General features: G+C 33.9%; 1 protein-coding gene across 6 annotated transcripts; it reads left to right on the top strand.

The window, feature by feature from the left end:
* LOC141902499 (uncharacterized) lies at positions 1 to 26,532 on the top strand. Of its 6 annotated transcripts, none has more exons than XM_074790258.1 (6): positions 1 to 69; positions 18,652 to 18,764; positions 18,971 to 19,098; positions 19,209 to 19,398; positions 26,081 to 26,189; positions 26,268 to 26,529. In XM_074790258.1, the coding sequence occupies exons 3-6, from the start codon at positions 19,004 to 19,006 to the stop codon at positions 26,285 to 26,287; spliced, it is 414 nt and encodes a 137-aa protein (XP_074646359.1). In that variant the 5' UTR covers positions 1 to 69; positions 18,652 to 18,764; positions 18,971 to 19,003; the 3' UTR covers positions 26,288 to 26,529. The 6 variants fall into 6 exon arrangements, with proteins under 6 accessions (XP_074646359.1, XP_074646363.1, XP_074646360.1 ...); XM_074790259.1 differs by lacking the exon at positions 18,652 to 18,764 and adding an exon at positions 18,800 to 18,862 and having other exon boundaries at positions 18 to 69; XM_074790261.1 differs by lacking the exon at positions 1 to 69 and adding an exon at positions 718 to 804.
* The last annotated feature ends 367 nt before the right edge of the window (positions 26,533 to 26,899 follow it).

Below are 26,899 nucleotides of genomic sequence, written 5' to 3'. Positions count from 1 at the left end.
GTTGAGTCGCGGGTGGCTACTAGAATTACGTTCGACTCAGAGAGAAAACGATCGACAGACAAGTATCAGGTGATTACGATAGCCTACTATAGAACACACAGTTAACAGTGTTAGGCCTGTGTCGGTTGTAGTCAGTAACCTGACTGTGGTTTAGTTTCACGATCGGATATTTTCACAAACCACAGTCAGGAATGGGAAGGTCATTTTTGTATGAAATCTTCGTCAGCCAATTTGACTGACGAGTAATTTGCCTGGCATTTCATTGTCTCTTAAGATATCTGTCTCATTTTTGTTGTAATCGACGCACAACAGATTCGTAGTTTGTCTGATACCTATAACACCTCACCTGACGATCTTAATCCATGTGCAAATCGGCCGTAAAGTGAGAGTAAATTTCCGTCCAGTCAACAGCTGCCATTTTGAAAATTACTGGAGGTGCTGGTACCTGTGGACTGAGGCCAGGACAACAGCACAAACTAACAAAGCGAAACGACGAAATTGAAAAAAATTAAAAAATCAACACTTATTCACATTTTTCTTTTACCAGAAATTTATTATTTCATTATTTATTATGGAAAACACGAAGACTTGAAATAAAAGTTGGAAAACCATCAAAAATAAAAATTGTCGTTTCGTCTTGGAAGTTTTATATAAATCCTTGTAGGTCCCCTTGTCTTATCATGCCACATGTGTAATACAGAGAAATGGCGGCCAATGGCGAAATTTGTGGAGAAATTAATTAATTTCTCAAAATAATGTTGATTAATCACTCGAAACATACATAAAATTGGATTATTTCGAAAGGTACCTGTGTTAGTTTGTGAATTAAGCCATTAATTGTGGACTGAAGTGAATAGAAAGTATATTTTTGAAGTGTTACTTTTTTCAACCGTGTTTTGGTCCTTGTCATCCCTAATGTTGGTATAAGCCCATCCGATTATAAAAAGCTTACCACCAACGATTAGGTAACTAACTATGTCGGTTGGTGCGTATTGGGACTAAAATATAGTGGCAGGTCAGTTGGTTCGGTTGTGAAGTGTGGAAGCCAAGAAAGCCTACCGTATTCATTTGTCTGTAGGCCTATCATAGTAGCCAATACCATTTTAAGTACGAAGTTGTTACCCGTACATGACTGTCCAGTGATCTCCACAGTCAACCATACGTGAGTTCCCTTCTAACGCCGTACGTGAGTTCCTATAATCTACATACGGGCATGCGTGAAAGAATAGGTTTTGGGTTAGGTAGGTGAGGCTATTTGTAAATCAAATTTCATCCACCCTGCAGTTACGTTCTGTGGCTCAGTGGGTTAATCACTGGACGACTGCTGGAATTTTTTTTCGTTTGGTTTCGAATCCCAATATTGCAAGTCACAGCGTCAACGTACTCACATACGGCTAACCTGTGGAATTCACCGTACAGTCACGTAGGGTAACAACAGCGTTTTGTGTATTAAGTGAGTACGATAAGTCTACCATGCCTACGTACTACAAACACAACTTTTTCCCTCTCGTCGGCCCTACACTGATGTTACTATAACTGGTTCCATTATCACATGGATAGGATTTGGTTAGGACTAGCCTAAAGTCTAATTCAGTCAATGATGCATTATTTACTCAATAATATTAAAACAATACAGTGAAGTATTCACACGCAGAAAGGCTTATTGATTTGAGCCATGCAATTAAATTTTATTCAGGCCTTCTCTGACCTGCTGACATTAAAAGTCAAACCTAGATCTCAAACGTTCGTGTGGTCACGGCTTGTATACCAGAAATCATTGTAGGCCTGTACATTTTGCTGTACGTAGGTTTGGTATACCGATTTCTCCAATCTTGACTGATAAGTGTACGGTACAGCTGTACGCATTATACAATCGTACCAACTAATAGGAATAGGGCCTATTGATTGGGCTTATTATTTCCTGCTTTAGAATACTGAAATAAGCCCAACGTTCATTCAAATATCCAACATCGGTGAAAGTTTAAATACTGTATAGGCCTACATGTATAGCTTTCATGTTGTATGAATATTGAGAAGAATGGGTATGATGCTGATTCCAATGTCACACATGAAGTTAAATGGTCAAGGACAGTCAAAACCAAGATATATCTCTTCGACCGATGTTCCACCATAGAAGATCTGATTCTTTCAACTCAAGCAAAGTGATTCAACTCGATCGACATAACACTGGAATAGGTTTGCAGTGACTAACAATTCATTTCATTTAGTCCTATGTATTTTTTAGCCAATTTGGATTTGATTGTAATTGAAACTCTAGAACTTGTTAACAACAGCCAAGTAGAAAAAACACAAGTAATGCTTGATTCTCACATTCAAATTTAAATTTATTTTATTACATTATATTAACAAAGCATATCATTGGTTCATACAGAAATAAAGATTAGGACAGAACAAATATGATTATAGGAAAAAGAAATGAATTTTTAAATGAACATTATTTTTCTAATAACTAAGATCAATAGTGAATCTCCCGTTGATTAGGAAACACACACAACTAATGGAATAGGTTTGATATTTACACACATGTTGCAGGCATAAATTGTTATCAGTATAGAATTTGTAATCCATAAAAGCCGAAATCAACATCGACCCAAAACCCAGACCAAATCAATTCATAATTTATTGATTGAATCTACACTACAATATACATGTACGTATTTATTCAAATATTTCAATAAAAAGATTAACTCCCTAAATCTATTCCAAATAATAAGGCGTTCTTATCTGTAAATTTACACAATCTATCGACTCAGCAGGTGCTGAAGATGAGTTCTTATTACATCGAAACTTTAGATCTAAAATATGTAAATCCTAGCATTAATTCTTACAATATCTTAATCTTGTGGTCGACTCATTTATTTTTGGCTAGAAATTCCATTTTTGGACAGGAACTGGAAGCTTTTTTCGTGTCGCGTTATTCTTGGAAAAATACTGACAACCTCAAGAAAATACTGACAAACTCAAAAAATTGTACTGACAACATCGTTCTGAGGTTGGCAGCTCTGGTATTTCAATTTACCACAATTCCCATCATCCTGAATGGCTTTGCAGAAAACCTGTCATCGCTGCTTTGCAGCTATATTATGTATACTAAAGTTTCTTCTGGTTAAGAAATCGCCGAAAGTACAATTTTGATGGCATTTGCCCTTTAAAACCCTCCAGAGTTTAAGAGAACATTGTCTTGAATATGGTCAACCCCCGATAGGCCTACCGCCCATACCTTGGTGCAGAACGATCTTGGCTGTATATCGGGGGGGGGGGAGGGGGGGGCGGTGGTGGGGGTTTCCTATGATTTTGTATGGAGAATGAGGACACCTGGCGGTAGGTGGGGTTAGTAATAGGGTAAGTGTCTTTTCAGATCAAAGGTCGAAAGGTCGAGCTCATAAAAAATAAAAAATTCTCACACGCTCAAATTTATTTTTATTCTTCACTCACTCAACCTTTCAACCTCTGATATGAAACAACACTTACCCTATTGCTCAAATAATATTCATATATATGAACATTATATAAATGAATATTATATTAATGAAATCAATTTTAATAAAAAATATGTATCATAAATGGAGAGTAAACAAATACGTAGTGAATTTCTAGATAGAATCAAAGATACTACAAATGCCAAATCTGTAGATTATAAATTCAAAAAGTTAACAGAATTAACATTAAATAAGAAATATTTGATTACAAATATTGAAACAATTACTAATAGATATGGTAATAAATTAGTTATTCACTTAGAATATGAAGGATTAAAAGGAAATAAATATAAATTCAGAACAGATAGATTTCATAGATTATCTAGTGAAGATATTGAAGAATTATATTCAGGTGATTTCTATTTCATATACAAAGGTAAGAATGAAAAAGGATGTCATGATATAGATTTGGAATAAAAAAAATACGTAAAATAAATGCAAGCTAAATTGAAATCATATAGAATATTTGTTGATTCAAGAAGACTTACAAATCATAAATCTCATAATTTATTGATACAATTAGGTAGAGAATTTAGAAATTGTGTTGATTTAAAATTAGTAAATATTAGTTTATGTAACTCATTTTACAATATATCGAATAAAACTATCGAAGATAGAGCCTTTTTAATTTTTAATAAAAATAAAGATGAATGGTTCTATATATATTTAAAACCAGGGTTATATAATTTAGATACATTATCACAAGCAATTAATAGAACAGCCTGGCACAAATAAGGTAGCGATTCCGGATTTAACATTAGATTATTAAAAAGTGATAGTTCTGATAAAATAAAAAAAGGTTATCTCATAGTGAAAAACATAAATTTATGGTAAAAAACCTATAGCTAACTGTTAGGAATTCCTCCAGATAGATCTTTTACAAATATTGATGCTACACCAAACTTAATACCTTACACACATTTCTATATATATTGTAATTTTATTGATCCTACAAAAACATTCGAAGCAACTAAAGATACAACTTGTAATTCTAGTATATTAAATATTTTACCATTGAAGAATGTTAAAGAATTTGGAACGCAAATCAATTATAATTTAACAGAATGAGATTTTAAGCCTTGTATTTCACAATTTAATAATTTTAAGTTAGAAATTAGAAATCAAAATGGATACTTAATTGATTTGAATAACTTTCCTGTGATATATGAATTAGTTGTAAGATGCAGAGAATAATTAATAATTTTTTTATGATATAATAAATATGACAGTAGGACCGAGTATATGTTTTGGGTTTGATTTTAAACATGGTAAGGAAATGAGAATTATATTCCTCCTATATATATTGCTCCTATTAACACGTAATTTTTTACTAAATAAATGGCATCTGCAATTATAACTATTATAGGATGGGCAATTGTTAAAACATTAGCATTTACTGGTGGTGGTTATTTATTTAAGCATATTGATAAAAATTGTTCATTATCAGAACAAAAAAGACATAACTTAGCATTAGAGAAATATAATGAAGCTGCAAAAGAATATAGAGAAAAGAGACAAAATTATATGGATTATATCAATAAAGGATTATATTATCAGAAAATTTCACATAGAGATTTTCAATCAATCGATGATGCTATGAGTTTATATAACGCAGTAACAAATAAAGAAAAATTTAATCTTTATAAACCTACAATATCAGATTATTATACCCCAAGTAATGAACAGAAGATATATGAAATAATATGGATTTTAGGTGGGACTGTTAATGTTATATTTGTTGCATATAAATTTACAAGTTAACTATTTATTATTTTCTGTTAAATAAATGGATGATAATGAATATTGAAAGTTGACAATAATGATATTATTCCTCATGATATCAATAAAACTAAATTAAAATTATATTTGGAAAAACAAATTGAAAATGATTTAAAAGTTAAAAAGAAAAAAATATTTAAAAAGTAAAATTATATATTATTTTAGCCCACTTGGGACTTTAGTCCCAGCGGGTTATTGCGTTCACTTTCGTCCGTCGTCCGTCCGTTCATCCGTCCGTCCATTTGTACGAATGAACCCTTGTGTAACTTTAATACCTTGTGCAACTTTATAAACAATGTAAATTTCTACAGATGTTTTTATGTTATAAAGTGTTTGACTTTCACCAGAATGTTGATTTAGTATCTTCTAAAACATATTAATAAGACATAATGACAAAAAATTATCTTAAAATTCTTTTCCGCTGTCAAAATAATTGCATTACATTAATGATTCCACAAAAAGTTGCACAATCCCTTGGACAAAAATGCATGGACAGATCTCTATGGACTATGGACATTTTCAGGAAGTGCTGTCCTCTACAGGAGGATAAAGTTTTTGATGAGAAAGTTGCAGAAATCTTTTCACTGAAAGTTACATAGGGATTATTACCTAAAGTTGCAGAAGGTCTCATGGACATGATAAAGTTGCAGAGGGCCATGGACAGTTTACAGTGTGTAATGTCTGCACATAATGTTATGTAGTTATGCCAAAATCTACTCACTATAGATTTAATTTCCTTAATTGGATATTTCCTCTGAACTTTTGACCAATTTTGCATGACGTATTTGAATTTTGAATTTTTTAATTGTAAACAGCTTTCAGATATTGAGTCATAGTAATAAGTAATCCCATGATTAGTAAATCCACAATGATGATGATTAGATAGATGTTTTTCTCACGTTTCGAGGTTTTAACTAAATCCTATTATCAATGAAATGAAAATTGTAATATAATCGTAATATGATTGTAATATAATCCAAAAAGCCCATGTCAATACGGCATTGAGCTGGCCGTATATTTTCTATAGGTTGAACACAGATTTGGCGCGTAGCAAGATGGTACTTTGTACGCTACACTCAACCAGGATGATTGGAGTAATTTATTCTCGTATGTGGCCGATTTTTCTATAGTTATTAGCATAAGAAGCTACTAAAAAGAACAAAAACACTTATTAGCATTGTTAAACCCTAACTATCAACAATATGTGATGATGAATGTATTTCGCTGACATTAGATAGTTATCGCTGACATTAGATAGTTAGTTGTACACCAAATGGTCAAACTGCTGTTCGCTAGGTAGGAGATTTTGTTCAGAATGGATTTTAAAATATATACAACACAATGATGATAGCTTGGAAGCACCATCTTTAAATCATTTTCAGTATCAGATTACTTTAAAGCTGTCTCACTAAGTGCAGAATCTAATGTATCTCTAAGAATACAATTTGTATGGGTATGAGTTACCCTTAATCAAAACTTATTTTTTGTCTAAGGACCTGTGCAACTTTTGGACAGGAATACAGTTTTCCTGAATGATGTACAAACTCGAATAATTCAAACAATTCTCTTCATATTGAGTGGCCAGATTTCGATATTAGGTGTTGCATCTATTCATAGAAAAAGATATGTCTTATTTCGATGTCTTAAAAGATGTATAAGAAAAATGTTTACATAACCATATGAATCTTATGCGTTTTCTGGCTTCTATTTGATCTGTTCGAAACTTACCTACAGGTACGTAATAAATTTTAATTCAATTTGATATAATTTGAAGTAGAAGTATTCCCAGATAGGTGGTCAAACATTTGTTTTGAGTATAGTCAGTTGCAATGCTTATATCAAGTTCGTGGAAACAGTCACTCGTCATAAAGATAAGATTTACCCCATGATTTCAATCAAAATCAACCAATAGGATTCTAGAACTTTTGACATTGTTTTACTCTTTCTAATGGAAATGATTCATCAGGGTAATAAGTTGTTTTGAATTTAGTTATTTGTCTTTAAAACTAACTTCACTAAAATCATAGAATTTTCTTGTATTAAATCAATTTGTCCATAAACCTTGTGCAACTTAATGAAATTGCTTAATTTCTGAGGGCTTGGCAATTGGGATTGTTATTGAATTTCGGAGTTAATTTCATTTTATTGCAATTCTTTTGTATAGATATGCTCTACTAAGGTATCTCTAACAATAAAATTTGTATGGGTATGAGTTACCTTTAATCAAAACTTATTTTTTATCCAAGGACCTGTGCAACTTTCGGGCGGGAATACAGTTTTCCTGAATAATGTACAAACCCGAACGGTTCAAACAATTCTCTTCATATTGAGTGGCCAGATTTTGATATTAGGTGTTGCACCTATTCATAGACAAAGATATGTCTTATTTCGATGTCTTAAAAGATGTATAAGAAAAATTTCTACATAACCGGATGAATCTTATGCGTTTTCTGGTTTCTATGTGATCTGTTCGAAACTTACCTACAGGTACGTAAAAAATTTTAATTCAATTTGATATAATTAGAAGTATTCCCAGATAGGTGCTCAAACATTTGTTCTGAGTATAGTCAGTTGCAATGCTTATATCAAGTTCGTGGAAACAGTCACTCGTCATATAAAAGATAAAATTTACCCCATGATTTCAATCAAAATCAACCAATAGGATTCTAGAACTTTTGACATCGTTTTACTCTTTCTAACGAAAATCATTCATCAGGGTAATAAGTTGTTTTGAATTTAGTTATTTGTCTTTAAAACTAACTTCACTAAAATCATAGAATTTTCTTGTATGAAATCAATTTGTCCATAGACCTTGTGCAACTTTATGAAATTGCTTAATTTCTGAGGATTGTTATGAAAATATCAGAATTAATTTAATTTTATTGCAATTCTTTTGTATCAATATCCCCTACTAAGGTATCTCTAACAATTTGTATGGGTATGAGTTACCCTTAATCAAAACTTATCTTTTATCCAAGGACCTGTGCATCTTTCGGGCGGGAATACAGTTTTCCTGAATAATGTACAAACTCGAACGGTTCAAACAATTCTCCTCATATTGAGTGGCCAGGTTTTGATATAAGGGTTTGCACCTATTATAGAAAATATACCTACATAGAAAAAGATATGTCTTATTTCGTTGTCTTAAAAGATGTATAAGATAAATTTCTACATAACCGTATGAATCTTATGCGTTTTCTGGCTTCTATTTGATCTGTTTGAAACTTACCTACAGGTACGTAATAAATTTTAATTCAATTTGATATAATTTGAAGTAGAAGTATTCCCAGATAGGTGGTCAAACATTTGTTCTGAGTATAGTCAGTTGAAATTCTTTAAACAAGTTCGTGGAAACAAGTCACTCGTCATATAAAAGATAAAGAGTTACCCCATGATTTCATTCAAAATCAACTACATTGCTATTCTTTTGTATAGATATGCTCCACTAAGGTATCTCTAACCATACAATTTGTATGGGTATGAGTTACCCTTAATCAAAACTTATTTTTTATCCAAGGACCGTGCAACTTTCGGACGGGAATACAGTTTTCCTGAATAATATTCAAACTCGAACGGTTCAAACAATTCTCTTCATATTAAGTGACCTGATTTTGATATAAGGTGTTGCACCTATTCATTGAAAAAGATATGTCTTAATTCGTTGTCTTAAAAGATGTATAAGAAAAATTTCTACATAACCGTATGAATCTTATGCGTGTTCTGGCTTCTATTTGATCTGTTCAAACTTACCTACAGGTACGTAATAAGCTTTAATTCAATTTTATATAATTTGAATTAGAAGTATTCCCAGATAGGTGGTCAAACATTTGTTCTGAGTATAGTCAGTTGCAATGCTTATATCAAGTTCGTGGAAACAGTCACTCGTCATATAAAAGATAAAAGTTACCCCATGATTCCATTCAAAATCAACCAATAGGATTCTAGGACTTTTGACATTGTTTTACTGTTTCTAAAGGAAATGATTCATCAGGGTAATAAGTTTTTTTGAATTCAATTATTTGTCTTTAAAACTAACTTAAACTAACTAGAATTTTCCATCAATTCAATCAATTTGTCAATAGACCTTGTGCAACTTCATGAAATTGCTTAATTTCTGAGGGCTTTACAATTAGGCTTGTTATTGGAATATCGGAATTTATTTCAATTTATTCCAATTCATTTGTATCAATGTCTTCTACTGAGGTTTCTGTAATAATCTAAGGACCTGTGGAACTTTCGAATGGGAATACAATTTTTTCGAATAATGTCCAAATTCCACAATTCAATCAATTCTCTTCATATTGAGTGACCAGATTCCGAAGTAAGGTGTTGTTCCTATTCAAAGAAAAGGATCTGTCTCATTTCGTTGATAATGTATATATTTGATCTGTTCGAAACTTACCCACATGTACATGATAAGTTTACATTCAATTTGATATAATTTTGAGTATAAGTATTTTCAAATAGGTGGTCAAACATTTGTTCTAAGCATAGTCATAAATTTCATGGAAATAGTCACTCCTCAAATAAAATATACGATTTGCTCTACGATTTCAACCAAAATTAACCGATCGATTTCTAAAACTTTTCACATTGTTTTAGATGATTTATCAGGTATTAGCCCTATGGACTCAATTATTTATTTGACTAAATTTTTCATGGAAGCTGAGTATCAGAATATAATTAGTTGATCCATTCATATATTAAATCAGCACATTTTTACCAAATTCTTATTTCCGGGTTTATTCTTTTAAATTAATTAGGATCGGTTAGGTCCCTTAACCTTTTTTGTCTAAACCTGTTTCTTTCTCAAGAAATGCAAATTCTCGATCATAATGAACTTATATCATGCAGAGTGAAGAGCAGTGCTTTAATTTTTCAATGCTCTATTACTAAATTTGATTGCATTTGATATACTTGTAAACTCTTCTATGCATGCTGAAATTCTTAATATTATGTATTTGTCAAAGTAACACAGGGCCTATTTGTCAGAACACGTTTTCAAAGTTGCAGAAGGATTGAATTTTGAAGTTGCAGAAGGCCAAAGTTGCAGAAGGTCTAAAAGTTGCAGAAGGCCTGTTCGTCTGTAATAGCGTCCGTCCGTAGACGGAATCCAGTTATTTTGGGAAGTTTTGAAGGCTCTTCAAGGTAACATCTTGATATTTGGGTTACACATGTATCTACCCTAGACACATCTTCAGCCCAAAAACTGGCCCTGTCAGAATCAAGATGGCCGACTGGCAGCCATTGTTGTTTGCCAAAATCAGCACTTTTTACACATTTTTGAACTTTTTGCGGGAAATATTGAAGACGCTTTGATCAATTACGTTGATCTTTCGGATATAAGTGAATCCCCCCAGGGCCCATCAGCATAACAAAAATTGGGTCGATCGGACTCAAGATGGCCGTCCTATGACCTTTTTAGTGCCCAAAATGTTAATTTTTGCCCGAATTCTGAGTCCTGTAGCTTCCTACTGGTTTGCCATTTCTCATTGCAATTTGTGATGGGTATTCTTTGGAAAGGGATGTTTTATACCTGAGACAGGTATTTTTCATCAGGCAATTATGACGCAATTGGCGGCCATCTTGGTGTCACCAGTACTCATTCGTAAGTGGGAAAAAGTTTTTCCACATTATATTGATACCTAAGCGTATTTTGCTACCACAATCAATTAGAAAGTTGTAGCTCATAACGTGTTCTATGATTGTGGTGAGTTTCAAGGTAATTGAATTTTGTTTATGGCCACTAGGGGGCTTTGAATAATACAATATCTTAGCATTTCTTTATTATATTCGTACCTATGCATATTTTGTAACTACAATCAATTGGAAAGTTTTTGTATATGGTCACCAGGGGGCGTTGAATAGTAGAATAACTTAGTATTTCCTTATTATATTGGTACCTAGGCATATTTTGTTATCACAATCAATTACAAAATCGTAGCTGCTGACATGTTCTATGATTGTGGTGAGTTTCAAGGTCATTGGTTTTTGTATAAGGTCACCGGGGGGCGTTGAATATTGAAAGTGTTAGATTGTTGAGCATTTGGAACCACTTTCCAAGTGGGCATGGTGTCCCTGGACCCCTAGTTTTTTATGTGGTTCGGTTACAATCAGTTCGGTGATAACATTTTTAGCAATATTTTCACCATTAACACCTTTAGCTATCTCAATTGGTGTGCTAGGTTTAGGTTCAAGTGTTTTAACTGGTATTAGCTCAAAATTGAATATAAAAAGTAATAAAGAAAAAATTAAATCTAATATAAAAGAAATAAAAAAATTTAAAAAAATACATTAGATTATATAATGAGTTTAAATGGTAATATAACAATTGAAGAAAAAGATAAATTATTAAAAGAATTAATAAATTATTTATTTTTTTACTATATAAATGGTAGATGGTTTTCCAAAAGCTTTCCAATATAATTTAATATCATAAAATGTTAAATAATATTAATTAAATATAATATTCCAGCAATAGATTTTATAAAAATATTACATATAGAAATGAAGTTTTAAATTCATTAATTAATTTACATATTAATGTTACTGAAACTAATAATTTTAATGTTAAGATGGAAAATATTTTTCATGTATACTTAATTAATTTAAAAAAATTGAAAGATGAAAAACAATGGTTGTTAAAATCTAATATGAAATATTGGCAGAACCAATTAAATTTTGCAGTTTTTTTGCGCAACAACAGGATGTGGAATTAGTTGGAATGATCATCAAAATAATTCAAAATATAGATTATTCAAGGTTTATTTAGATTTCATACTTATTTTCAAATAAGATTAAGATTAAATGAATTAGAGTGTCCTTTACCTTGATCTAGATATTTTAAAGAATTAGATAATAAAAATAATTTATCAAAGTTTTATAAAATTTGCGATGAATTTAATATAAATATTAATAATTCTGATTTTCGGACAAAAATTCGAACAATTAGATCACTTCCTTATCCTGAAAAAATTGTAAAATATTGCACATATCCCATACCATCTAATAGTTTTTTTACAATTTATATAATAATAATGAAGGATTTACAAAATCAGGTATACAAAGAATGAATCAATCTATAAGAATTTATTTGATTTGTATATTAGGATCACAGGTTGAAACAAGATCCCCAATAATTGGAAATTTAAATACATCATTTGATACACAAAAACAATTCAAAGTATTATTTGAAGATTCTATTCATAATGATAAAAATGTATTGATTCCAGAAAATATAGTAAGATATAAAAATTATTTAGATAGATCTCATGTAAGATTAAATTATTGTATAGGTCCTAATTTATTAATTATTTCTGATGATTATAATTGGTTATAATAATTTGATTAAAACTGCAACAATAAATAATTCATTTGGATTAAATGATATAAATAAAAAAATGACTACTGCTCCAAAACTAATGAAAGGTGAAAAAATGGAAAAAAAATATACAAATATCAACAGAAACTAAAAGAAAGAATATTAAATAAAATAATAATTCTAAAATAAAAGATTACAATACATCAGAAAATATAAGAACTGATCATATTCAACATGAAATAATTAGAAGTAAAAATGATAATAAATCACATGAAAATACTAATTTAGTATATAAAAGTAAATATAGTATTTTACATAAGTATATAATTAGTATATAATTAGTATATTAGTAAATAACTTGTATAGGTATTATAATAGGAGGAATATCATTTTTTTGACGCCTTATAAAACGTTACCATTATGAAACCTAAACAATGTTAACCATTCAGCGTCATTTTACAAACGACAGCCGTAAATCGATGTGCAAAACGTCACAGGTCTATGTGTACACAAACAAGCTATCTGGCAAAATATTATTGACATAGATGTAGAATGGCTTCCTGTGATTATATAATGACCTATATATGAACGTCGAAATGTTATATTGCATTGAATATCATTAGAAGACGTATTGTAATAGTAAAGGATGTATGATTATATCAGAAGCGGCAGGCATAAATAGAAATGATAAGTAAATCGGATTATTCGGTTAAATGGCGGATGTATACACGATTTGGAAGTCTGATATAAAAGTCAGACCCTGACGTGGGCATGCCGGTGGAAGGACGAAGCTATCTACGATGTGTGTAGGGCCGGCGTGAATTTCATCAGCGGCTACAAGCGGTAAATATGAAAATGTGTAAACATATGATTTCAATATTCAAACGTTTTAGAAAATATGTTTGATATTAGGAGTATGCAGGTTTCGTGAGATTAGCAATTTATAATAGCATAGCTGTCATATACGGCTCCGCGTCCTCTGATGGCATGTGTATTAGGTGACAATTCAATTCAATTCTTTATTGATCCTTATTACATTGAAATTCCAGGATAAAATTCCCAAATTCAATAAATACAAATTTTAAAATAAATTAATACAACATACATGACACACGGGTAATTCATACAGAACAACATAAGCATGTTATTTTAAATGACAATGTCTACTTCAACCCACCCAGACTCAAGACTCTAGGATATCGAGTGACAGCCAAACCCGTGGCCCGAGCCCGGGGACCGGGCCGGCTGGCTAGGCCACACGATATGCTCGAAGTCATGATGAAGCAGACATCAGAAGAGCTCTTTCTTCAACCATGGAGGCAATGAAGTTGCAGACCAGCTTAGAGGCATAAGTAAATGAATCGGTCGCAAGTTCGCGATCAATTATTGAGAATTTTCACTAAAAAAATTTAAACCACTACTAGAGTCGAAGACCTGTATCATCTACCCAAATCTCATCATTCCCCAAATTTCTTAAAACTTCGATTTCAAATTTGCAATTCCACATTAGCTTAGCCCAGAAATTCTACATTTTTTTCGCAGGCGTCAAATAATTTTCTAAAATTAATTTTCTTGTTTAATTTTAATTTCTATCTGATATAAATGGATGGTGGAGAAGATTATGAAATGCAAGACATGGGAGATAATATAAGTTTGGAATATGATACAGTAACTGATGAAAATATTGCTAACACAATTCAAACTAAATAGAATCGAGGATTTTCATTATTATATGATTATATTGATAAATTTAAAACTGTAACTATTAATGCAAATGATGAAATGATTAATGAGAATATTTACTTCCCAAGACGATCTATTAAAGGTATACTAATACTTTTTACCATTGCAACTTATTCTCATGGCGCAATAAAAGTTGATAATTATTATAAACACTGAAATATCAAAAGTAGAAATTAGTATCGAAGGTATAGCAAATAAAATATTTTGTCAGAGAATGATAGATCAATGGGTTGAAATTAAAAAACATTTTATGATTGAAAAAAATATCTGAAGATTGTAATATTAATCAAATTTATTATTATACTGGTAATAAATTTGCATTATGGTTAGATTTTAGAACAACTGAAGATTACATGGTTCTGGGAAAAAGTTACAAAATACAAAAGATGGAATACAATTATTCATGAAAAAGAAAAAAGGAGGTTTAAATTATAAAATGCATATTTATATTAAATCTGAAGCGCAATTAAATATATAAATTCTCAATTAGATAGTGTTATGTATTAATAAAATCATCTTTAAAAACATTTTTATAATAAATGGAAAGTGGAATATATGAAATACAAACTCCAAGTGAAATGATATCAGATATGTATTATATAATACCTTATGAATATAGTAAGTATTTTGGAGAATTCTATAATCGATTCAAATATAGAACAGAGATAAAATAGATAAGAATATTGAAACTAAAATAGAGGATAATATTGAATCTAAAATAGAAGATAGGATCCGGACTAATTGTAAGTCTGAATTCGCGATTTACGGTTGAGTTTGACGCTCGAAGTCGTCCGGTAATTTGTAGGCTTTTCGGGATGTACTTTTATCAATGGATGACAATGCTTTGCGTTATTCTTTTCGCTGTTTAGACCCGGTAATAACACGGGATTAATTCATAATAGATTACTATACGCAAATTCGAAATGGTCAGGCACTGAGTTATATTTCTGACAGAAATGAAAATTACGTTTATAAGCTGTTAGTGGTCGAATCTGAGAGGAGGTACATTTTATGAAAAAATTTTGGCTAGAAAGTGGAAAATTTATAATAATAATAATAATAATAATCAACAGAATTGCAAGAGGGTTTCTGCGAAAGCAGCAGAAACCCTAATAATTGAAACTAATGATAATAATATATCAGATAATAATATAATAGATAATTTAAAAGATAATAATAATGCAATATAAATAATGCAATAAAATAATGACAATAATATAACAGATAATGAAACAATTGATGATTCTAAAAAAGATTGTAATATTTGTAATTCAGATATTGCTAAAAGTAATTTTTCTAAACATAAAAAATCTCAGGTGCATATAGAAAATGAAAAGAAATTAGAAGAACATGAAAAGAAATTACCAGAAATAGAAAGAAATAAAACGTGTCAATATTGTAATAAAAAATTGAACCTGTTGATGAAAATGCTCATTATAAACCAAATTACACCTAATTAATGTTTATAAAAAGGCGGGTATTGTACTATTGTTAAATAACCCAATGAAATATATCAAATACTTTAATCTTAAAACCTAACAATATTATATATTCTATAAGTTGTTATTTGATAAATTATTAGCTTAAATTATTGGCCGGGAAATCTAAATGCTTCGAATGTTCAGAGTTCTTGGAACCAACCCCACACCTTCCCTACCCGTCTGACCTGTCTGTGGTACAAAACCATTTGTTCAAATAACTAACCGTAAATTTTGCCCGAGCGGTTTTTAGGCCCCCTCCTTGTTCGATCACTTACTATATTGACCACACCACCCGTACCTTTATTTAAAATGCCCCTCTCATCAACCAACAAATTGCATGATATCATAATAATAATAAATAATAATATTCGTCTCTTATATAGAGCGCTATTCCAGGGACGAGGTCCATGTTCACTGCGCTGTCTCTCCGTATGCCCTCACAAATAAAAAGGACTTCAGGGAAGGTTTGAACTGATCGATATTGTCTATAAGTTTGATTTTGTGTGGTAACAGATTCTACAATTTAGCACCATACACTGTGAAGCTCCTATCACCAAGACATGATTTTGTCCTCCTCAAATCAACGACTAAACCAGATGACGATCTGGTGGTTCTCGCGGACTGTTTCAGAACATTGAGGTCTTTAAGGTATTTTGGAGCCGCACCATGGATACACATAGATACTTGAAGTGCAATCTTATAGTCAATCCTTTCTCTGACTGGCAACGAGTGAAGCTCACGTAATGTTGGTGTGATGTGTTGAAACTTCTTAACCTTGCACACAGCTCGTGCAGCTGAGTTTTGCACACGTTGGAGTGGAGCTAACATGTTGCTGGGATGGCCAGCTAAGATTCCATTATTCCAGTCGATTTGCGAAGTTACAAATGCATGTATCAACCGCTCGGTACTCGACCTGTTCAGGTATTTTCTAAGGCGGCCGATACGCTACAGATTTGCGAACGCCGTTTTGAACGTCGAACGCCGAACAGACTTTACATGCATGTCCATTTTCACATGTTTATCAATAATGACACCGAGATCTTTTACACAGTCTGACGTTGGTATCCAAACACACAGATACCAGTCACGGAACCGATTCTACGCGACGATACTAGATTAACGACATCAGTCTTCGGAGCATTTAGGGATAGTTTATTTTCGAACAACCAACTCTTAATCTCACCGACGCAGTGTTCTACAGTCGAATGCTGAATCATGCTTAACTTGTCGGACTGCCATTAATTGCAAAATGCCAAGGTAGTCGCTCGGCGGTGATATTAGGATTCTATATTTTGTATCACTGTTTGACATTATTCTTTTTATATATCTTGTATCATCCTCCCTCTGCTGGGACTCGAACCTGATGGCATCGCTACACTCAGCCACGGCACGAACCCCTGCATCAGTAGACCAGGTGCGCAGGTACATGCGCAGCTTTCCGAACGAAAACTGGCGGCACCAATCAGATTGCTCGTTGTATAATCGTTGAGGCAAATTTCAAGGAAGAACTATAAATGGGAAAACCCGGGCTAAAATAAAATGGGATTTCTGATTGGCTAAAAATCACATCATCTGAACTGCGCATGTATCTGCGCACACGGTCGATTATGGCAGGGTTTCGTGCCGTGGCAATCTCGATGCCATCCGGTTCGAATCCCTGCCGGGGGAGGATGCTCTTGTATATACATACATTTTCTTAAAGAGAGCCCCTGTCAGAAAAGTACGTACATTTTTCTTTGACCCCTCCCCGTACAAAGTTACTACATTGTTTGTTAACCCCTCCCCAAAAACAGTATGTACTATTTGAACGCTCTTTTACAAAATTTACCACCAACGCACGCATCCGCAGCCCCCAGAGCCATTCCGAGAGGCTGCGTTTGGGCCTCCATATCTGCCAGTAACCTGTCTGTGGTATGCATGGAACCGTTCTGAAAAACTGCGCAATGGGCTTGTCCCCACGGTCAGAACATATCGCTTATTCCAATCATATTAATTTTGATCCAAAGATTACGTGAATGAATGTCTTAACCAATGTTTTAAACATTAGACACAGAAGTTTTAAGCGAATAACGTTACTGAATAACGGGACCAACTTATTTATACGGAATAAATCAGTGGATATACGGTTTAACCGGAGACAGATTAACCGAGGTCGACTGTATTCAATATTGCTTATATATGGTGTAGTTAAAAGTTAAGCCGTCAAAAATATTCATGGTTTACTTAGATATGAAGATTTCATTCTCGACAGTCGCAAATATTCTCGTGTTTTCGTTATCTAAAATGCAGGTTTATCAGTATTTGCCCCTAAATGACTGCACATGTGCAGATCGTCCTGACTCTTGCTAGTTCTATAAAAATTCTTAGCAAATCAGCAGTTGCGCTTAAATATCGATGGTCTTACCTTTAAGGTTTGTTTCTTCAACTTGCGGCACCAATCAGATTGCTCGTTGCTCGTATTATCGCTGAGTGAGGCAGATTTTACGGGGAAAGAATCGACATCTTTATTCAGCATAAACAAGTGCACTGTTTGCGTCTGACATTCATACATATAAACATATTACAACAATGTGTGAAATATAATAATCTACATCAGATGAACAAGAACCAATAGAAACAAAAACAGAAACAATATTACCAGACTACGTACGGTTAAAAAATTACAAAAATACTGTTCAGATATGTTTGGGCATACTATATATATATATATATATATATATATATATATATATATATATATATATATATATATATATATATATATATATATATATATATATATATATATATATATATATATATATATATATATATATCTCCATTTCAGGTAGAAAATGTTCCACTCAACCCGAACAAACATTGGAGATTGTCTGGTGGGGAGTTAATTAATTCTGACTGCCACACATCATGGCCACCCCCTGTATAGGCCAATAGCCAATGGTAATTTCAAAATGCTTCGTCAATTTATATTTCAGATCTAAACATCTACGATTAACGATTTGGCTTCGATGGATGACGTCACATAGACACCCAATATGGTATCCGCCGAATTACTGTTGCTTGACAACCGCTTATCTGCTGGACGGTTGCTAGGGCAAATTATTTGGAATTTCCAACTATATTATTTATACTTTACTTTACATCAGGCCTCGGCCTATCCCCATTGTGAGTAAACATTCATGAATAGAACATGGGTCTGCTTCGTATTCTTTGCTGTCTTCTTAACTATATGTCTCCAACCAGTCGGAATTGAACCCCCAATGATCATTACCAGGTAAAGAACATATTGAATGGATATTGTTCCGGCAATTATCACCAAAATATGCGTAATGTATATAATTCTCTCACGAACTGCGAAATAATGTTTTACTTTCTTATTTTCAGCGTTGTTTGGAGATCTTGTAGATATATATTTAATCTGCTTTACGAAATGGTATTAACCGAAAACGAAAATTCCAAGTCTTCAGTGTTGATAAACACATGCTTACCTTCGAATTGCCCGACCAGTCGTCCTACAGATGTCCTATTCTTACGTAGAATGCATCTTCAATCCGACAAAACGCAAATACCATGGGTAAACAAAATCACTTACTTAATTTGTAGTCATTTGTTATCGGCTTAGTGCTTATGCTTGAAATATACCTTATTTCTCCAAATCCGTTTCTTGAGAATCGCATTACAATGCATTGAAATAACATGGCTGGTGGAACCGGGAGCAGGAGGGACAGCCTTGGCTGGACTAAAACTTTGCCGATCATGTTTCACTTTTTGACGTAATATGTACGTAATATATTTGACGTAATATATTTGACGCGCGATAAAACGAACTTTTTCGTTTTATTGTCACGTTAGAACGAAAAATACCGCGATAAAACCAAAATCGGCGAGAAATACTCATTTTAAAACGGAATTTGTTATGGCCATTTCGTAAATTATAGCAAAATCATTTTAACTTAAGTTGTATATCATTATTATATTTCAATTGTGATGGCTAGAATGTTTTTGTAAACGGCCATTGAGGCTTCATGTTTCGTCTGCTCTGCAAATAGTTACGTATCGACGCGAATTCATATGTTATGACAGCAGGCTGTACACTCGATCGGGACAGTTCGTGACTGCTCTTCTCTGCGGCATTATCATTAAGCTGAAAACGCATGTTTTGTTCTGTAGTATGGGCTTTCAAAGACGAAACCCCTCAAAATGTTGGTTATATAGAATTTGTGATGACCCAGTAGTGACTTTCATCATGACGTCATAACGTTGGACAAGGTGGATCAGCTGGTGCGCGTTACCGGTACTTCGCAAACAAAATGGCGGCACGATTGAATAGGTTGATATTCATCATTTCTAGCGCGAAAACTGATATTCAAGGCGTATGATATAACGATTTATTGTGTGGGATGTGTTCAATCATGGACTCTAAAACGAAGAGTCCATGGTTCAATGATCCATCTAGTTTTGATATCTCGTGCATAAGGTAACGTTGCATCAAGATATCTGACGAAAATGTGGTTTCACAATGCGGAAAATTTACATCCGTGTTCGCCACACGGCTAATTTACTGATAGCACAGAACTTCAGAGTTGAGTCTAGATATTTACACGACTGATATACTTGTTTTATCATCATTAATTGAAGTCATTTTATAAACGTTCGCATGAGCGATCCGTTTTGGAGGCTGATTATTTGTATTAATTTGTTAACTGCGGCACAGTGATAGCGTTCGCGTTGAAAACAGTCGTGTACATTCGCGTTGCCGTAGGTAATATCGCCTTATACTCTAGTGTTCACTGCGGGTTTGTATCAGTTATAGAGTACGCGCGCCACTGTGTAGGTCGCGCGTGAGTGAAAATGTAAGCTACTTATAGCAATCCTATCGTGAAATTATTAAAAATCATGTCAGTCGATAAACTTTGTTTCGTCAGTAACCGGCACTGGCCTTAAATTTTAAGAACTTGGGAGCTTCTGTCCTGATTGGTCCGTATGATTATGAGAAACCTCCGATGAAACCCAGCCTTTCAGCAAGTTTGTGCCGTATCTTAACGGGTCACTCATAATTTTAGTTGTTCTACGTCATTCAGGGGATGTATTAAGGTTATGAACATTTGTTCAGACAAAAGGCCCATAATAAATTTTTCGAAGATTTCATTCTCGTTAAAAGTCAGTTATCATTAAAAGTTCGCACTGACCAAAATTGAGTCTTTTTTATATATTTTTTCTTGTTAAATTTTCAACGAAATGAATGTTTGCATACCGGTAGCCTACGTGACAGATTTTTACTTCTCACCAGTTTAGCGAGCCACTGGACCATTGGAGCCTTACCTTTATTGAACTGTTGTGTTTCATTTGACATAATATGAAGTGCGTGGGATATATCCTCGGTAGATAGTTCAAATGATTAAAATCAGTTTCATTTTTACCGCGAACCAAAGCACACCATTTTTACAGGGTTACAGATTTTAATGGGGTTAAATACGCTGCAAAAATAGATCTGGCAACTTATTCAATATTAATTCACATTATATTGGGTTGAATGGTGATAGTTGATCACAATAATATCAAGATGATTTTTGAATAATATTTTATCAATAATTCGTTCGGATAAATTAATTTTACCCAGTTGCGTAGGCGTGGCGTAGGTGAATTAATATGCGGCTGACTACATCACTTGGCGTAAACGGGCACCTTGCACCAAGGGTCGGTACCGTAGCGGTCTTAAATTCCTGGTTTTGTCCTGGGAAAGTCAGTAAGAGTCTTTAAATTTGAAAAGTTGGCAGACAATGTTTTTGAAAGCCTTACATTTTTACAGACGTATTGCGTAGCAACAGTCGGCGTCTGGAGAATCTTCATTAACGGGGTTCCCTATGCATCGCAACAACCAATCAGAGCTACATGCACCTGCTACGGAGTCCCGTCTTTAGACTGTTTAGTGTAACCGGCTGGTTGTTGTATCGGCAGGCTGGCTGGGGAACTAGCATTTACACCAGCGGTACAGGATTCCATCCATCAGGAACAACAAGGCAGTTAAACCTTATATGTACAATCTTTATTGCATCCCAGAATGAGAATGATTATCATAGCTTTACATAGTCTTTATATACAGAATCATGAGTATAATGTGAGAACTAGGTGTCAGACAAGTTGTAGACATCAGGAATCACAAACAAACACCTAGTGACATGTTTGAGAGACATTAATTAATTATCGATGAGCACTGACTATAGCTAATTATTGTGAAAACATATTGAGTTATGTCACATGTTGATTACGACCTTAAAGCACATATTGACACTATAGTCATAAGTTATATTATATTATTATTATTGTTGTTATGAACTGTTCGATATGACATTGTAGATCTATATGATTATGAAATATGCAAATTATATCAGGGTGACATTAGTAACACATTTCCTTCCCAAACTTGCATTCTGAATCTATGTTGTATAAAATAGAAATATTAATTTGAAAGTATTTTGCATTCTATAATTGATTTTTGGTGCACCAGTGCTTAATTTGGTGAATAAAACGTGCGAATGAATATTCGGATGAATTTTACGCAATACTTATTTCCATATAGACAACACTGAACAGGTGAACTGTTATTGTTTAGGATATAACTAATCGCCATTCATCATCTCGACACGGCATGTCCGTAGTGATCCCGTCTTTGCATGGGCATTGTGTGAGGAGAATGAGATTTGTGATCGCATTTCACCATGACGCTCCGATCCCCGGCTGCGGCTGCGGCAGTCTCGAAACGTGCGATGGAACCAGTCTGGCTTAACTGCGGATAATCGGCAAACAATCCGGCGCAGTATCGCAGCTCTGTCCTTGGGTCCGCAACACGCCGATTGTAGCTGCTACGGTTCATTCCTTTGGCCGTCAACGAATCTGCTTGTATACTATAAATTGCATCCCTCTATCGTTTACTGGTATTATGAACTTTGATATCTCATCTCTGTACTTGATAAGGCTGTGGTAAAACCTCTTGGCCCATGAGCAAATATTATTTTGAATGTTATCCGTCCAATTATTATTAAAAAGTCTTTGAAAGTGGTCATATAACCGGCCATAGTTCACTCTAAAGCTTAAAGCATAAATCGATCTGACGTATTTGTTCCTGCCAACCACTGGCGTCAAGTCTCACCGTAGTGCCCAGGGCAGTTGCAAAAGCAAACAAATCTGCATAACATAAAGAATAGTAGAATGAACAATGTAATATGTTTTCATCGATATTATTTAAAAAAACTGTACCTCGAGAGAACAGGACCTTTGGTCCTCTAGTTATTAAAAAGTCTTTGAAAGTGATAGACATTGGTCTGTCGATCTTTCTGAACTATAACCGGCCATTTTTCACTCTAATGTTTAAGGTAAAACAAATCGATCTGACGTATTTATTCCTGCCTACCACTGTCCGGCGTAGTGCCCAGGGCAGTTGTTAAAGCGAACAGATCTACATAATTAAAAAGTTGTAGAATGAACAATGTAATATATTTTCATTGATATTATAAAAAAGACCTGTACCTCGAGAACACAGCACCTTTGGTCCTCTAGTTCATGTATAAGTTGAAATCATTAAGTCGAACGTTTTTGGGTTAACCTAAACCTTTTCTCAAGACAATTCACAAATTATGGAAACAGATCGAAAGTGGTGCTTAGAATTAGCAGACGATTACGTATTATAACATGGCAACAACCAGAATACAGGCATGGTTAACGGAAGACATTTAAGATGAATGAGCATCCATTTTGAAAAATTGCAAAGTTTCAAGTTGGCTTTTCTCATTTGACAACGCCGCTCGGATTTTATAGTCAAAGTCAGAGTAGGTTTTTTCGAAAATCTTCTTTTATTGAAGTCCCGAGTAAAAGTGGAACAGACAGTGTTGTCCTATAGCAGATTTGCTTGTCCGATGCTCTTTTTCTCGTAGCTTGAATTGATAAACTTCATCAAATTCTATCTGTTTATTGCTCGGTGTAAATCTAGAATCAAAAAACTTTTGACACAATTCTCAAACAGCATGCCTAGGTAACCGTTACGGCAAAACATAACGCGGAGACCATCAAATTCTTCGGCGAAACTTGCCAACTATTACAGATATTGTAAGATCAAAATAGCATACTATTTTCCACTTAAATGGACACATAGCATTAAAGTTGAGCAAGAGATCAGTATTCAAACATTTTCGGTAGACACTTGACATAGAATTTTTACCTATTTCTAAAGCAGTCTTTTTTCGAGTATCGAAAAAGGGTAGAACAATAGAACTGTTCTATTTCGAGAAAAGGGGCACTTTCCTTTTGAAAAAAAACACATCTAAAATGTGAAGTGCCCGCGTTTCTGAGCAAATAATTTGAGAGCGTATTGCTTTTCATTTTCCGAAAAAAAAACATGAAAATGTGATCCAAATTTTGTGACCCTGACTTTGGAGAGCACTGAAATTTTAGGGGGGTTTGTTCGCTACCCGATCCCCAGTTCGGCACGGGCCTGGAAACTTGTGTTAGTATAGTGGTCGAGTTGTGCAGTGTAAAGAATGGCCCAAGTGCGCCACCTAGCGGTAGAACGAGGCACTAAAACGTTTTTCTATTGACATGCGGACCTTGAAGATGACGGGTTTGAAGGGGCGGGTTTGAAATTTAACTAGGGGTCCAGGGATACTATGCCCACTTGGGAAGTGGTTTCAAACGCTCAACAATCTAACAGTTACAGTATTCAACGTCCCGTGGTGATCATATACAAAACCCAATGACCTCGGAACTCACCACAATGATAGAATATGTCAATAGCCACAACTCTGTTATAGATTGTGGTTAAAAAATATGCATAGGTACCAATATTATATGGAAATGCTAAGTTATCCTACTATTCAACGCCCCCTCGTGACCATATGCAAATAGCAAATACCTTGAAACTTACTACAATCATAGAACATGTTATGAGCTAGAACTTTGCCATCGATTGTGGTAACAAGATATGCCAAGGTACCAAAATAATATGGAAATACTAAGTTATTGTACTATTCAACGCCCCCTGGTAACCATATACAAAACCCAATGCCTTAAAACTCACCACATAACAGTCATAAGATATGTCAAGAGCTACTACTTTGCAATTGATCGTGGTTACAAAATGTGCATAGATAACAGTATGGAAAAACTAATTTATTGTACATTTCAACGCCCCCTGGTGACCATATACAAAACCATTGATATTGAAACTCACCAAAATCGTAGAAAATGCCATGAGCTACAAGTGTGCAATTTATTGTAGTTACAAAATATACATAGGTACCATTATAAGTAAACAAATATATTATTTTGTATTAGTTTATATTAGTATATCCCAATATATTCCATATGAGGAGATCCTATGAATGTGCTAATAATGATGGAACACGAAGGCTATAAGTTTAAACTTGCTGTTATTTTCCTCAAAAATCCTTTTCCATCTGATGACACTAAGATGGCCGCCAATTGCGTGATAATTGGCTGATCGAAAATACCTGTCACATACATTAGAGATTCCTTTTCATAGAATACCCACCACAAATTGCGATGAAAAATGCCAAACCATTAGGAAGCTACAGGAGGTTCAGGCCAAAATTGACATTTTTGGGTACAGGAAAGGTCACAGGTCGGCCATGTTGAGTCCGATCGCCCCAATTCTTCTCATGCTGATGGGCCCTTGGGGAATACAAATATATATGAACGGTCAAGATATTGATGAAAGCATCTTCAAGATTTCCCTTGAAAACTTCAAAAATGTGTAAAAAGTGCTTTTGGCGAACAAAAATGGCTGCCAGTCGGCCATCTTGAATCTGAGCGAGCCGATTTTTGGGCTGAAGATGTGTCTAGGGTATAAACCAAATATCAATTTGACATTACCTTGCAGCGTCTTCAAAACTTTCCAAAATAACTTGATTCCATATACGAACGAACGTACCGACGGACGACGGACGAAAAGTGAACGCAATAGCCCGCTGGGACATAAGTCCCATGTGGGTTAAAAATGACAAAATTTAGCTATTGACCCTAGGTACATGCAATGGGAACTAACGCATGGTAATTTCGGAGTTCGCGTTTAAGCCTCAGCCCGTGAACTGTTGTCGACCGTCGCCTTTGGCTTGATGATGTTGAATTTCAGAGCTCCCGGAGTTCTAATTTTAATTCTAATTTATTTGATCTAGCTCTTTCGTTGATTTAACCCGGCTTGCCTTTACAAGACAGTATCTTCTAGGTCTTATGTCTTTTTACAGGATGATGTAATATGCTTGCTATGGTGGTCATTGTTAACTATGTTACCAGAATGTCTTTTTGTGACAGTTTTATTTACGTGCGCTGCATATCATTTAAACCCAAAACGATGTAAGTTGTAGCCCCATTCTCACTTAATTCTCGATTGTATTCATGAAAGAAATTTATCAACATTTCTTACTTTTTCAGCATGGTCTCTGAGTGATTAGTATTAAAGTCGTATTACAGTCGGACGATACATTCAATTTACTTTACTATTGATGATCACAGGCCAATTTCTTATTTATATTTTTAAACAAAATTAATTTTTTATTTTATTAGTGACAAATAAATAACATTCAATTTAGTGGTTTTGTTGCTGCATGTATATGTACACAGTTTCATTAGGTATAAACCATTTTGGCCCTCGATGAACCCTAGGCATCCCTGAATTCGCTTCAGTATTCACATGACTCACTGTAAAAGAACCGATATCAAACATATCGCCCATATCCACAGACCTCTTCTTGATTATCCCAGACGCGCCCCTGTACCAGTTGCTTGGTTGCGTTTCTAGCATAGCACTTGCTCATTCTTGAATGCCTAGGAAAACTGACTTACAACAAAACAAGAAATATACAGTCGAGCCCGCGTAAGTATGAATCAGAAATGACAGAAAGGCGTGATACAGAGAAGCTCTGTGTTAGTTTGACATCTCTATCTAATTTCGATACAGTGGGTACGATTCATGAACGCCAGTTTCAAAATGTAGAGATCAAAGCTTTCGAATCTAAGTTTAATTTGAAAGTTTTACCATGTGGTATTTTTATCAGGCCTGATCT

The sequence above is a fragment of the Tubulanus polymorphus genome, chromosome 3 (genome assembly GCF_964204645.1).
Source record: "Tubulanus polymorphus chromosome 3, tnTubPoly1.2, whole genome shotgun sequence".
Classification (NCBI taxonomy): Eukaryota; Metazoa; Nemertea; class Palaeonemertea; order Tubulaniformes; family Tubulanidae; genus Tubulanus; species Tubulanus polymorphus.
This window is presented reverse-complemented; position numbering and strand designations above follow the sequence as displayed.

Coding starts and splice junctions, on each gene's coding strand:
- LOC141902499 (XM_074790258.1), top strand. CDS start 19,004: ATGAATAGAACATGGGTCTGCTTCGTATTCTTTGCTGTCTTCTTAACT. Junction 19,099..19,208: donor CCCCCAATGATCATTACCAG/GTAAAGAACATA, acceptor TCTTATTTTCAG/CGTTGTTTGGAGATCTTGTA. Junction 19,399..26,080: donor ACAAAACGCAAATACCATGG/GTAAACAAAATC, acceptor GTCTTTTTACAG/GATGATGTAATATGCTTGCT.